An 11,768-nucleotide genomic window follows, 5' to 3' on the forward strand; every position below is an offset into this window, starting at 1 on the left:
TGATCAAATCAATTTAGTAGTAAATGGCTGATGTTAAATTTTAATTGGACCTCACACTGTGGCACATGAAATTCCGGTTAAAGGGCCGTTGACTTAGTAATGGCAAAACTGAATAACTCTTTGTGATAGGGCCAATAACCTTTACTAAACTGATCCTATTTGCTTCTGATTGGGCCGCATAACTGTGAAGAGCATGAGTTTTATTTATGGGGTATAGTAATTAAGTAATAGGAATTACTTGTTTGATAGGTTGCCGCCCACTGATGTTTATTATATATTGTTTGCCGCCCAAAATTGTAAATATTGTGATGACCAAACATAATTAATTGCCTTCATATGATGTGTGAATAATTTTGATGTTGATGTGGTGGATTGCTGATCAAAACAGGAATGATAACATGATGTTTTAATGCATAGCAAGTGCAATCGGAGGATAGTAGATGGTGTTTATGTTGCTAATCAAAATTGTTAATAATAGTTTCCTATTTGTTTATAAATAATCTGATTTAGAACAAGTATTAATGAATGATGAACAATGGTCTTAATATTAAAACTTTGATGTTTAGATATGGGCCGATTTGCATGAATTGGATTATGATGTTAGGAATTGGATCAACTAAGTGATGTATCCTAGCTAAGGTGTTTACGTAAAACTTGGATGTTAATAAATTGGATGTTGATTAATAAAGATGAGTTAGCAGGTTAGGGTTGCATAATCATACTGTTTGAGTTAGTTGCTAAATATATGTGGGTCTTACTTACGAATCAGGCCAAACCCAAACTACAGGCCCACCCCATGACATCTGGGCCGCAGCCGAGCGAAACAAGTGAGCTGGGTCAGCCTTAGGGTGTCCAGCAGCAAAGTGACGGGCTGGTTACAGTTGGGCCGCGCCGTCTTGATGTGCGCCGGCCAGCACAGCAACTCATAATTTCCTGTTGGGCTCAAACCCAACCGAGTCCAAGTAGGCTTACATGCTATGTTTTTTATGTGTTGATGATCTTATGAAAAGGAAAATGTACCGTATTGGTTTGGATTGAGTTTAATGTGGGCTGGTTGATGTAATATGGATTATTTAATTCACTGATTCTTATGTTGAATAATTATTGTTCTTGCTTGAATTGTTGCTTAACTGTTATACATGCCATACGTGACAACCACCGATGTGATCTATGTGTAAACAAACTGTAAAACTGATCATTACCAAACACTCTTCTAGGTTGTGAGTATTGAACTTATTTAACGAGTAACTTGTCAAACCGAGCAAACCTCAGGTGAGTTCATTGCATTTTCTCAAGCATGCGTCCCGGTGGTTTGGGACATCTGGTAAACATTTGGAAGGGAAAACATTGGGTAAACAACTTAATCGGTTTTGGTTTAACTTTTTAAACGATACATTTATTTCAATTGGGTATTTCAATACATTATAACTTGTGTTTGATATGATTGGTGGCTCTTTGTTGGATCGTTGCACCTCCAATAGGGACATGCCCTTGGTGGTTATTTGGGGGTGTGACATATCGTCTAGAGCCGGCTCGACCGGAGGATCCCGAATGTGCACCGGTGCTATAGCCTTTCCATCGTCTTTCAAAATCATGTTGTGTAAAATAATACACGTGTACACGACATTCCTAATTTTTTTAACCGATCTTGCTCGCATCGGTCGACTCAATACACCCCATTTCCCCTTCAAAACACCAAAAGCCCGTTCGACGTCTTTCCTTGCCGCCTCATGTTGCCTCTTGAATTTCTTTTCGTTTACTTCGTGAGGGTAACGACTTCACAAACACGGACCACGAAGGGTAGATTCCATCCACGAGCAAATAACCACGTTTGTATAAATGGTTGTTAACGTAAAATGGACATTTTGGCGCGGTTCCATTTCGTTCCGTTAAAAATAACGGAGATTGTTGTAGAACATTGATATCGTTTTGAGAACCCGGTGGACCGGCAAAAGCATGCCAAAACCATAAGTCTTGAGAAGCAACCGCTTCGAGCATAATAGTCAGGTATCTATGATCTCCTCGCATGTATTGGCCTCGATACTCTGTCGGACAAAAACGCCAAACAAAATGGGTGCAATCAAGGCTACCGAACATACCTGGAAGGTGATGTTTTTCCTCATGAGCTTGGTATAAAAGTGCCATGTCGTGGCTTGTCGGTCTACGTAAGAACTCTGGACCATATATTTTGCAAACCGTGTCACAAAAATATTCTAGGCACTCGCGGGAAGTTCTTTCGGCCATATGCAAGTACTCGTCGTTCTCGTCTGGAGTGTTTCCAGTTGCGAGCTGTTTAATAGCCGATGTCACCTTTTGCAAGGGCGTAAAGCCCTTCCTACCTCGCGCATCGGGGGCCTCTACAAACCACGGGTCGTTCTCTTCCACATCGGACACAATTTTTAGAAACAAACGTTTCGACATACGGAACCTATGCCGAAAGATATCTTCGTTGTACTTCGGGTCTTCGACAAAATAATCCGCCATGAGTGTCTCATGCCCCTCCTCACGTTGACGTTCAATATATCTCCTTCGGTTAGATGTGCCGGTATCTTGAAGTTCGGCTTCTTCGATGAGATTTTGAAAAAAAAGAATGCTACTATCGGATGAATCGTCGCTACTCATGGGTGGGAACCATAACGGGGGGAGTTCATCCGCCATTTTGTAAGGTAAACTTTTAGAAGGAATTGGTTTGTATGAGTATTTGGAAAGTATATGGTTAAATGGTTTGTGATATATATATATAGATTAATTTTTAAATTTTTTTTTTTTTTTTTTTTAAACGGTCATATGACCGTTGGAGTGGGCCCCCCCCTTTTCCCTTTCTTCTTCTCGAGTCGGCATAGGGTCACCGAGAGCTTTGTTTTGCCGCGACCAAACTTGGTCGGCGGCGGTGTTTGCCGCGCGGCAAAAGGGTTTGCCGCCCCCATCTCGCAACCACACCGTATCCCCTTAATGAATTTTGACTTTTTGGTCAAAGTCTTTGTCCCGCCGATGACCTTTCCTTCCTCTCCAAAATCCAAATCCCATATCTCAACCTAACCTCATCATCTTCTAGGGTTTCTAATCAAACAATCCTGCAACAAAAATGGAAACATCAGGAACCACCAATCAACAAACCGACTCAAAATCCTCATTCAATTATCAAAAACTGGAATCCGAAACACCTCGTTCATGGAACGCCGGTGATTTCGACCGCCGATTCGCCTATTCCCGCCAAACTTCATTCCGCGAACAACAGCAGCCTCCTCACACGCCAGTATCGATCATATCTAACGATTATTATTCAACAACGAAGAAGCCGTTGCTGTCTCGTAGTTTGTCTAAGATTGTTGATATAGTTCCTGCGGCACCGAAGGTGTTTCCGCAGCAGTTAGGGTTTGGAGATGAGAGAATTTGGACGGATGAAGGTTTTGTTGGAAGAGGAAGTGATTCGGTTTCAGCGTTTGTGTTTTCTTTGTTGAGTGTTGTTAGATCTGGAAATAGATTGATGAAGAGATTGGTTATGTTGATTTCTCTTAATGTCGGTTGTTCGACCGCTGAATTGGTTATCGGTCTGCTATCGGGTCAAGCAGGTACTGGTAATTTGATTTTGGTATAAGTGAATTTACAGTTGGATGATGTTTTCATTTTATTTGTGTTTAGGTTTGGTGTCTGATGCATTTCATTTGACATTTGGATGTGGTCTTTTGACGTTTTCTTTGTTTGCGATGGTTGCGTCAAGGAGAAAGCCGGATCGAATTTATACTTATGGGTGAGTGAGCTTTGAATTTGTATCGGTTGATGAGAAAAAAAATGTTGTTTTTTGATGTTTTTTTAACAATTGAGAAGTTATAGAGATGTGTTTGGCTAAATGGATCGGTTTTGATATCAGGTATAAACGATTGGAAGTTTTGTCGGCTTTTACCAACTCTGTAAGTAATGAACAATTTCTGCATGTTTTATTAAACTTCTGTTTACTCGTCAAACATGTGTTTCGTCACGTTATTAGTGTTAGACGACATACAATGTTAATGAATTTTCAAATTGTGCTTTATGCATTCGTTTGTGTTTATATTTCTCCGTTTGCGTTATAGTAGCTAACATGGTGAATTTCTATCTTGTGCTTCATGTTTAGACAGCTATTTCTTTTGTTTATGTCGTTTTCGTTGGCTGTTGAAGCACTTCACGCGTTTGTACAAGATGAATCTGAGCACAAGTAAGTCTTTCTTTTTTTTTTTTTTTCACTTTAGCTAATCATTCTTTAATATCATAGTGTTGTTTATCATTGTCAATTGCAGGCATTACTTGATCGTTTCTGCAGTAACAAACTTGTCTGTGAATCTCATTGGCATTTGGTTCTTCAGAAACTATGCTCGTGTTAGTTTTGGTATGTGTTGTTCTTCCCTTAAAGGATATATATAATGGAAAGAAGCAGATAAACAAATTTGAAAAATTAATTTACCTTTCTTTTCAGCTTATAGAAATGCTGAAGATATGAACCATCACTCGGTTTGCTTGCATGTCGTAGCCGATTCCATCCGTAGGTATGTTCTTTTCTTTTAATCGTGACATATATGACTGTTCATAAATCTCATTTTAAAGCTTGTATTGCGTCTTTTCTTCCAGTGCAGGCTTGATTCTGGCTTCCTGGTTATTAAGCCTTGGGTAAGTTCTGTAATTTTACAACCGAATATATATATTTAATCTCTTAATAATTCTCATTCTCATTTCTGTAATATTAAGTGAAGATAGTCATATTATTGTTGGTTTTTCAGGGTTGAAAATGCTGAAGTTTTATGTTTGGGACTAGTTTCATTCACGGTGTTCATGCTCGCGATGCCACTTTTCAGAACGAGCGGTGGCATTCTTCTTCAAGAGGCCCCGCCCAGTATTCATTCCTCAGCATTGACCAAATGCTGGAGACAGGTACTAAATGTTTTTAAACCATAATTGGTAATCCTAATCCAATTTACTTCATTTTTATTTTGTTTTGTTTTTAACTTGTATGGTTGTTACTTGTTAGGTGGCTTCTCTTGAAGATGTTATTGAAGTATCTGAAGCCCGACTCTGGGAGTTTGTACCGGGTCATGTGGTCGGATCAGTTTCGCTGCAGGTAAATATTAAGAGACGGTTGTTAAGAGACTGTAAAATATTTTGAAGTTTTTTTATAACAAGATTGATGAATTAACAGGTGAAGAAGGGGGTGGATGATCAACCTGTTCTTGGTTTTGTACGCGATTTATACCATGATTTAGGAGTACAAGATTTCACAGCTCAATTGGACTTGGCGGACTGATTGGAACCTTGGTAATACAGTTGATGACGGTTATAGCAAATTTGAACACAGTTTAAAGAGATTATTACTTATAATTTAATTGTTAAAAAAAAACTATTCCTTTAGTTTTATGTCTGCTGTCATAAAAAGGCTTAACATGCGCTCTAGTCCGAACAGGAGGTTCTAAATGATTAGATTAGATGCATTAATACGAAGATCAGATGCAAGCACAAGTCCTTGGTGAAAATGTATGCAACCCAGTAAATCAAAGGACGCAAGCAACACAAACTTGATAAATATTGTCTGTAAACCGGTAAATAAAAAGACTCACGCAACACAAACTTGATAAACGACTATACATTTTACATATTAACAAACCTCATGGGCGGTAATAGTTCTTTCCTTCAATTGGCTGATAGGGGCGGCTGCCCAATCATTGGATGCCACATGACATCCAGAAAACCTAATTATTGGCACAACAAATTTACGATTTTATCCCGCTTTAAAACTATGATTTTCTCATCAGTTTAAAATTATGTTTTTACCCCCACTTAAAAATAAATTTACGCTTTTACTCCCAGTTAAAAATTTCAATTTTGCTCTCGGTTGAAAATTACGACTTTGCCCTGTTTAAATTTACAGTTTTGTAAGTAGTTTTTTTTTTCTTCCAGCCAAGTTACGATTTGCCCTCAACTTAAATTTGCATTTTCTCCATCGTTTTTGTTTGTTTCCATGGTTAAATTACAATTTTGCCCTCAGTGTAAAATTACAGTCATGCCATTGTTTTACTTTTTTTTACTGTTGTAGTGTTTTGTTTTAATTGGTTGATTCCGTATAATTTTTATTCGTGTCAGGCGGCTGCCTGACACACGCTCATTTGTCCTGAAAAATTATAATTTTCCATCTTTTTTTAGCAAACATATGATAATGATTGACTCGATGTAATTTTTTTTGAGATCGTGTTATTAGTAGTATGTGTAAGTAACAAAAACACAAACATACATATTATGAGAGAGAAAAAATTGGCTTGGTGCCCCGCACGCGGGCGGGGCAAACACTAGTTTCTTAACAAAGTGTGAATCTATTTCCCGTTGTTTAATTCTTCGATGATGCTGTAGGGGGTTGGAAGCTAGATATAACATTCAAGATAGCAAAAGTGGCATGAGAGAGGGGACAATGCAACTCAATTAGAATATTAGGAAGCTATGTTGTTTCAACAACATTGAAAATACTATATTGAAAACTAGAACGAAAACGAAAACTGACTTGTTCTTTTGTATGGGATCCATAGTCAGAAAGCTCACGAAAATCGTTTACCTGTGTTTATCACATGGGTCTAACTCATAACTATTAACTACTACCGATTGCTTCATGTATTAAATCATGAACTAATAACATTAACATTTAACAATAGCATAAACTCCTTTTTCATTCCATAAAGTTAAAGACATTTTAAGTTGTAATTTAGGCTCTTCTTTGCTTGGTTTGTTTAAACCATTTATAATATATGGATCGACCACATCAAAATACTTGCAAAGTGTTGTTAAACTTAACCACATTTAGCCTGTATAAATAATACACATATAAAAGTCCATATGCTGAATTTTGGACTCTATTTTACCATAGATATCCGTATTGGACCGAACCTATTATTTCACTCCTATTAAGGGCGGTTTAACCTATTTTGACTCTCAAACAAGATTTTCAGTTGGGTTCCTTTTGTAAGTTTCTTAACCATCATCCTTTCTATCTAGGTTTCTAGGGATGATGATAAATTGGTGGTTTATAGTTGGTAAAGTTGATGTATATATGAAGTTACACCATACACATATTTTACAAACTTTTTATTGGGTTTATGTGGTACAATTTGTTTAATATTTTTGTAATCAAGTTCTTATAATAAATCTATAAATTGTCATCATTTTGGAGCAATGTGATACGAGGTTCAAGTTAAAGAAACAACCTCTTGTGGATATGCTAGAGTAAGATGCATTCATCAGGCCTAAGCTAGCTCAATACCTCAGTGAAGAAAGAAATTAAATAAGACAAATGATATATACAGGTGGTCTAGTTAAAACATAAATAAAATCTTAATAAAAATAAATAAATAAATAAATAACCTACTCACGACATATATATGTAGGTAATATAGATTTCACTTTAAAAACGTCGGAAGGAATCTAGACTTTGATCAAAGTAAATTACTAATTTAGTGGTTAAAATTAACATAATACAATTTCCAAATAATTTAGACGTTAATGACGTTGTTAGGAGTAAAACCCGTAACTCGGACATTGTGTTAACTTATAAACACTAGTTACTTTGGGTCAAATACGATATACGGCAGAGCCGTTTACGAAAATGTTCAAAAATCTTTAGGCCCTTAGCGAACAGAAAATACGGGCCACTTAAATATAAATTTTTAAAAAGAATATGTATAAAAAATATTTAAATATATGAAAATGAATTAATATCAATTGAATCAACACCAATCATTTAATGTAAGTTGACAAAATTAGATAATTAATGTCATTTGCATTTAATAAGTAGATAAGAAACAAAAAGAAAAACAAAATTGGGGACGCTGGGATTAGAATACGTGTCTTCTTATTATTAAAGTGACTTTCAAACCAACAAACCAAATGCTTCAGTATGGTATTTTTCCAATTCATTATGTATATAACACACAAACAAAAAAATTTGGGCCCTGAGCCGTCGCCCATCCCGCACACCCTTCGGGCCAGCCCTAATATACAGATTATGGGAGTAGCTAAAATTTACGTAATGACAATTTCCTAAATAATTTTGACGGTAGTAACGTTGTAACGAGTAAACCGGTAATTCATAAACACTAGTTCCTCGTGGCCTAGTGGTGAGGAGTCTTGGGTTCTTCAACAAAGACCTAAGTTCAATTCTTACCTATGTCACTTTGGTGAATTAGGTAATGATAGATAGAGCTTAGTCTCCTTGCAGAGGTGTCAGGTTATATCCTGAACTCACTCGGGTTTTCATCCCACCGTGTGTTACGCCAGAGAGTGTCCAGCTCTTGTGGACCTTGTGGTGGTACAACGACTGTTAAGTGACAGTCAGTGGTATGGCTTCCTGAGGAAACGCCTAAATCAAACTCTAAAATTAGCGTAAACCCTATTAAAACAACATAGCCTGACCGGGTGAGAAATACGGGTTATGGAAAGTAGGCTTGGAACAAGTTGCAAATAATAGAGGGAGTAAAATATCTTATCCCCAAATTAAGTCAAATTTGTTCACCTCACAATCACTTTGCAATCAATCCACTTTGTGGCTAATAATCCTCATGTCTACTCAACCATAATTCCTCTCCATAAGGTCATCTTCTTCTAATCTCCTGTTTTGTTTCTTCATTAAAACCCTAATTTTATTCCTCTTTTTTAGGGTTTACTTTAGTTTCAATTTGAGTATGATTCCGATTCGTTAAAAGTAATTAGAATTGAAATTGAAAGCTGTGATCTTCAATTTATGAATTATATGTTTCGCCTTTTGCGTCTTGAGTTGATTAACGAGTAGAAATCATTAGGGTTTTGACTTTTGATTTTAGTTGACCTGTGTAATTTGAGTGTTTGTTTGCAATGGGAGATGAGACACAGACACCACAGAATGTAATGAATCTAGACCTTAATTTAGGACCTGTTGAGACTGATCCTGTAGGGGGTTTGAATTTGGAAAATTGGTTAGATGGGCCTGCTGCGGGTGACTCGTTTGGGCCGAGGCCCATGGCTCGGCGGAGACGGTGGCGGTCCATTTGGAGACCTGTCGCCGGTGAGGGAAGTGTGGCGGCTGCTGACCAAAGACCGCCACCACCACCATCACCACCGGAGTTGACCAAAACGTGTGATAACGGGGATGAAGAAAACGAGTTGGTGGATGGGAACGGAGATGGTGTGACGAATAACGAAAGTGAAGGCGGTTTTTTCGATTGTAATATTTGTTTGGATATGGCAAGTGACCCGGTTGTGACTTACTGTGGGCATTTGTTTTGTTGGCCGTGTCTTTATCGGTGGTTACATATTCACTCTGACGTAAAGGAATGCCCGATTTGCAAAGGGGAAATGACGATGAAAACAGTAACTCCTATCTACGGGCGTGGAAACCCGACCCGTGTAGTTGAGGAAGATTCCAGTTTAAAGATCCCTAACAGACCCCAAGCGAAAAGAGTCGAGAGTTTTAGACAAACTATTCAAAGAAACGTCTTTACTATGCCGATGGAGGAAATGATTCGTAGGCTCGGGAGTAGATTTGATCTGACCCGAGATTTGTTTCAGGGTCATTCGTTTCTTTCTGAAAACAGCTCGTTGTTAAATCGGTATTTAGCTTCTAGAAGATTAAGAACAGATCAAGATCAAGATCATAATCAAAATCAAAATCAAAATCCCACGTTGGTTGAGACATTTCATGGTCGTCAGGAACCGGCTCCATCAATGGAGGATCGAGATTCTGTGTCGAGTATTGCTGCTGTTATACAGTCTGAGAGCCAAACAGTGGATACTGCAGTTGAAATCGATTCACGGGTATCATTATCTACTTCGTCGTCTAGAAGAAGAAGCGAATCCTCAAGGGTATCGGATGTTGACAGTGGAGATTCTCGTGCTACAAGAAGGCGGCGTTTGTTTTAAAAAAAAACAAGCATTTCATTGATCATTGGCGTTTATTGTGCAAACCAGATTCACTCTAGTGAGTTATTAGTCTAACTATGTTTAATATGTCGTTAAATGTGTTTCTTTTTAACGGTTTTGGCCCGTTTATGGTGATAAGAATGTGACTGCGCATCTGTCTGCAAACGCCAAACGGGCCGGTTTTTGTAAATACTTCCTTTAGCTTTTTCTTCATAAAATGTGCTTCTTGTGCTGAATAAGTTCTGATCTTGTTGCAATCTGCCCATTTTCTTGTCTGGTTTCACTACATTTACACATGAAATGTTACTCTTTTGGTGTTTTTGAACTTTAATGAAACAAGTGCAAATCTAAAGAAAATTTCTCTCTCTAAATGAGCTCGAATGGATTATTTGAAGGAAAGTCCAATGGGCCTTGAGTAAGTGGGCCTATGCTTATTTAAAGACTAAAATGTAATGGGCATACTAATGGGCTCTATTGAAATGTGTGTATATATAACTGAATGATGTACCGCCTTTAAGTGCTAACTTTTAACTCGGGTTCGTTTGGTGAAATGTAATGGAATTTGAACTGGTTTTTAAAGAATTCCTTTGAAATCTCATGGTATGTTTGGTTGGTATAATTATCAATGGAATTGGAATGTAAAATGACATAACTACCTTGAAATACCATAATGTGTTTTGTTGGTATAATTTCAAGCCATTCTATTCTGTGAAATGAACACAACCTAAATCTCCATGAAGGTTTCGAATTCTATTCATTTTCTTCGTTTAATAAAAATGGATATAACAAATTAAATTGTGCAATAAAAAATAATATATTTTTAATTCACTCCTAGAAACCTTTGTGTCAAGTGGTGACCTAAATTTTTCCAGCAAAGCAACCTTGTAAGTAGGGCTGTAAATGAACCAAACGTTCAGCGAACATTTCGTAAACTGTTTGGCGGGAAGTTTGTTTATATTCATTCGATCAGCGTAACGAACGAACACGAACAAAAAAATTTCGTTCAGTTAGCTTAGCGAACGAACATGAACAAAGGTCTCGTTCGTTCGACTGCGTTTATGAACGTTCGGTATTATGTTCAGCCACGTTCGTTCATTTATGTTCGTTTGATTATATTTAAAATAATAATTAACTTTTTACCTAAATATATTGAAAACTTAAACCCTTATTCTTTTCTAAGAGGGTGTTTGAGATTGAGTTTGAAAATGACTTCTTGGCTTTTTCAAAAAGCCAATAAATTAAAAAAGTGTTTGTCATTGACAAAAAAATGGGAAAATTACGAAAATAGCCATTAACCACCATGACTTTCAAAAATAGCCACCTCATACGTCATTGGAGCGGCGCAGGATGCGTTTTTCAAGCATGGGATGCATCCTTGGAGCGAAACCCAATAAAAAATGGACACGACGCCACAGGATGCGTTGCGTCGGGCAAGTTTCTGAAGCGTCCGGCGAGTTGTAGGTTTCCGTCGAGTTGATGTAAATGAACATGTTTGAACATGAACTTCAAGATCTCAAATTACATGCTCTGATTCCAACAACATCAAATTCGCATGTTTCCAAACACCCCTAAAACTTCAACAATCAAAACAATAGTGTATCCAAGAGCTGTACATCAATCAACAACAATATACGAAAATGTTTATACTTTCTTCATCGGTTGGTGGTTGTAGTAGACTTCTTGTGTTTTTTATGGTTGTATTTGACTACTTATGTCCAATGTTTAAGGTTAACAATGTTTTTATTTTTCATTTTCCAGTTAAATGTTCGTTTACATTCGTTTGTGTTCGAGACCAGTGTTCATGAACTGTTCGCGAACAACTGACTTTCCTTAACGAACGAATACAAACATAAACTTATGTTCGG

General features: G+C 37.4%; 3 protein-coding genes across 3 annotated transcripts; 2 read left to right on the forward strand and 1 right to left on the reverse strand.

Moving 5' to 3' along the window:
- Positions 1-2,003: 2,003 nt before the first annotated feature.
- LOC110942611 lies at positions 2,004-2,658 on the reverse strand. Its single transcript, XM_022184387.1, has 2 exons — positions 2,197-2,658; positions 2,004-2,045 (listed from the first exon to the last, which is right to left on the reverse strand). Exons 1-2 carry the CDS (start codon positions 2,656-2,658, stop codon positions 2,004-2,006), a joined length of 504 nt encoding a protein of 167 aa, XP_022040079.1.
- A 298-nt stretch (positions 2,659-2,956) lies between these two features.
- LOC110939889 (metal tolerance protein C2) lies at positions 2,957-5,385 on the forward strand. Its single transcript, XM_022181471.2, has 10 exons — positions 2,957-3,572; positions 3,643-3,751; positions 3,872-3,911; positions 4,119-4,195; positions 4,278-4,366; positions 4,454-4,523; positions 4,606-4,644; positions 4,755-4,905; positions 5,003-5,092; positions 5,171-5,385. Exons 1-10 carry the CDS (start codon positions 3,086-3,088, stop codon positions 5,273-5,275), a joined length of 1,257 nt encoding a protein of 418 aa, XP_022037163.1. The 5' UTR covers positions 2,957-3,085; the 3' UTR covers positions 5,276-5,385.
- Positions 5,386-8,432: 3,047 nt separating this feature from the next.
- On the forward strand, positions 8,433-10,152 carry LOC110939891. The gene has a single exon (XM_022181473.2). The coding sequence runs from the start codon at positions 8,860-8,862 to the stop codon at positions 9,901-9,903; it is 1,044 nt and encodes a 347-aa protein (XP_022037165.1). The 5' UTR covers positions 8,433-8,859; the 3' UTR covers positions 9,904-10,152.
- The last annotated feature ends 1,616 nt before the right edge of the window (positions 10,153-11,768 follow it).

Source organism: Helianthus annuus, chromosome 5 (assembly GCF_002127325.2).
Source record: "Helianthus annuus cultivar XRQ/B chromosome 5, HanXRQr2.0-SUNRISE, whole genome shotgun sequence".
Lineage (NCBI taxonomy): Eukaryota > Viridiplantae > Streptophyta > Magnoliopsida > Asterales > Asteraceae > Helianthus > Helianthus annuus.

Coding starts and splice junctions, on each gene's coding strand:
- LOC110942611 (XM_022184387.1), bottom strand. CDS start 2,658: ATGGCGGATGAACTCCCCCCGTTATGGTTCCCACCCATGAGTAGCGAC. Junction 2,046..2,196: donor TAGAATATTTTTGTGACACG/GTTTGCAAAATA, acceptor TTTGTCCGACAG/AGTATCGAGGCCAATACATG.
- LOC110939889 (XM_022181471.2), top strand. CDS start 3,086: ATGGAAACATCAGGAACCACCAATCAACAAACCGACTCAAAATCCTCA. Junction 3,912..4,118: donor TGTCGGCTTTTACCAACTCT/GTAAGTAATGAA, acceptor ATGTTTAGACAG/CTATTTCTTTTGTTTATGTC. Junction 4,906..5,002: donor TGACCAAATGCTGGAGACAG/GTACTAAATGTT, acceptor GTTACTTGTTAG/GTGGCTTCTCTTGAAGATGT.
- LOC110939891 (XM_022181473.2), top strand. CDS start 8,860: ATGGGAGATGAGACACAGACACCACAGAATGTAATGAATCTAGACCTT.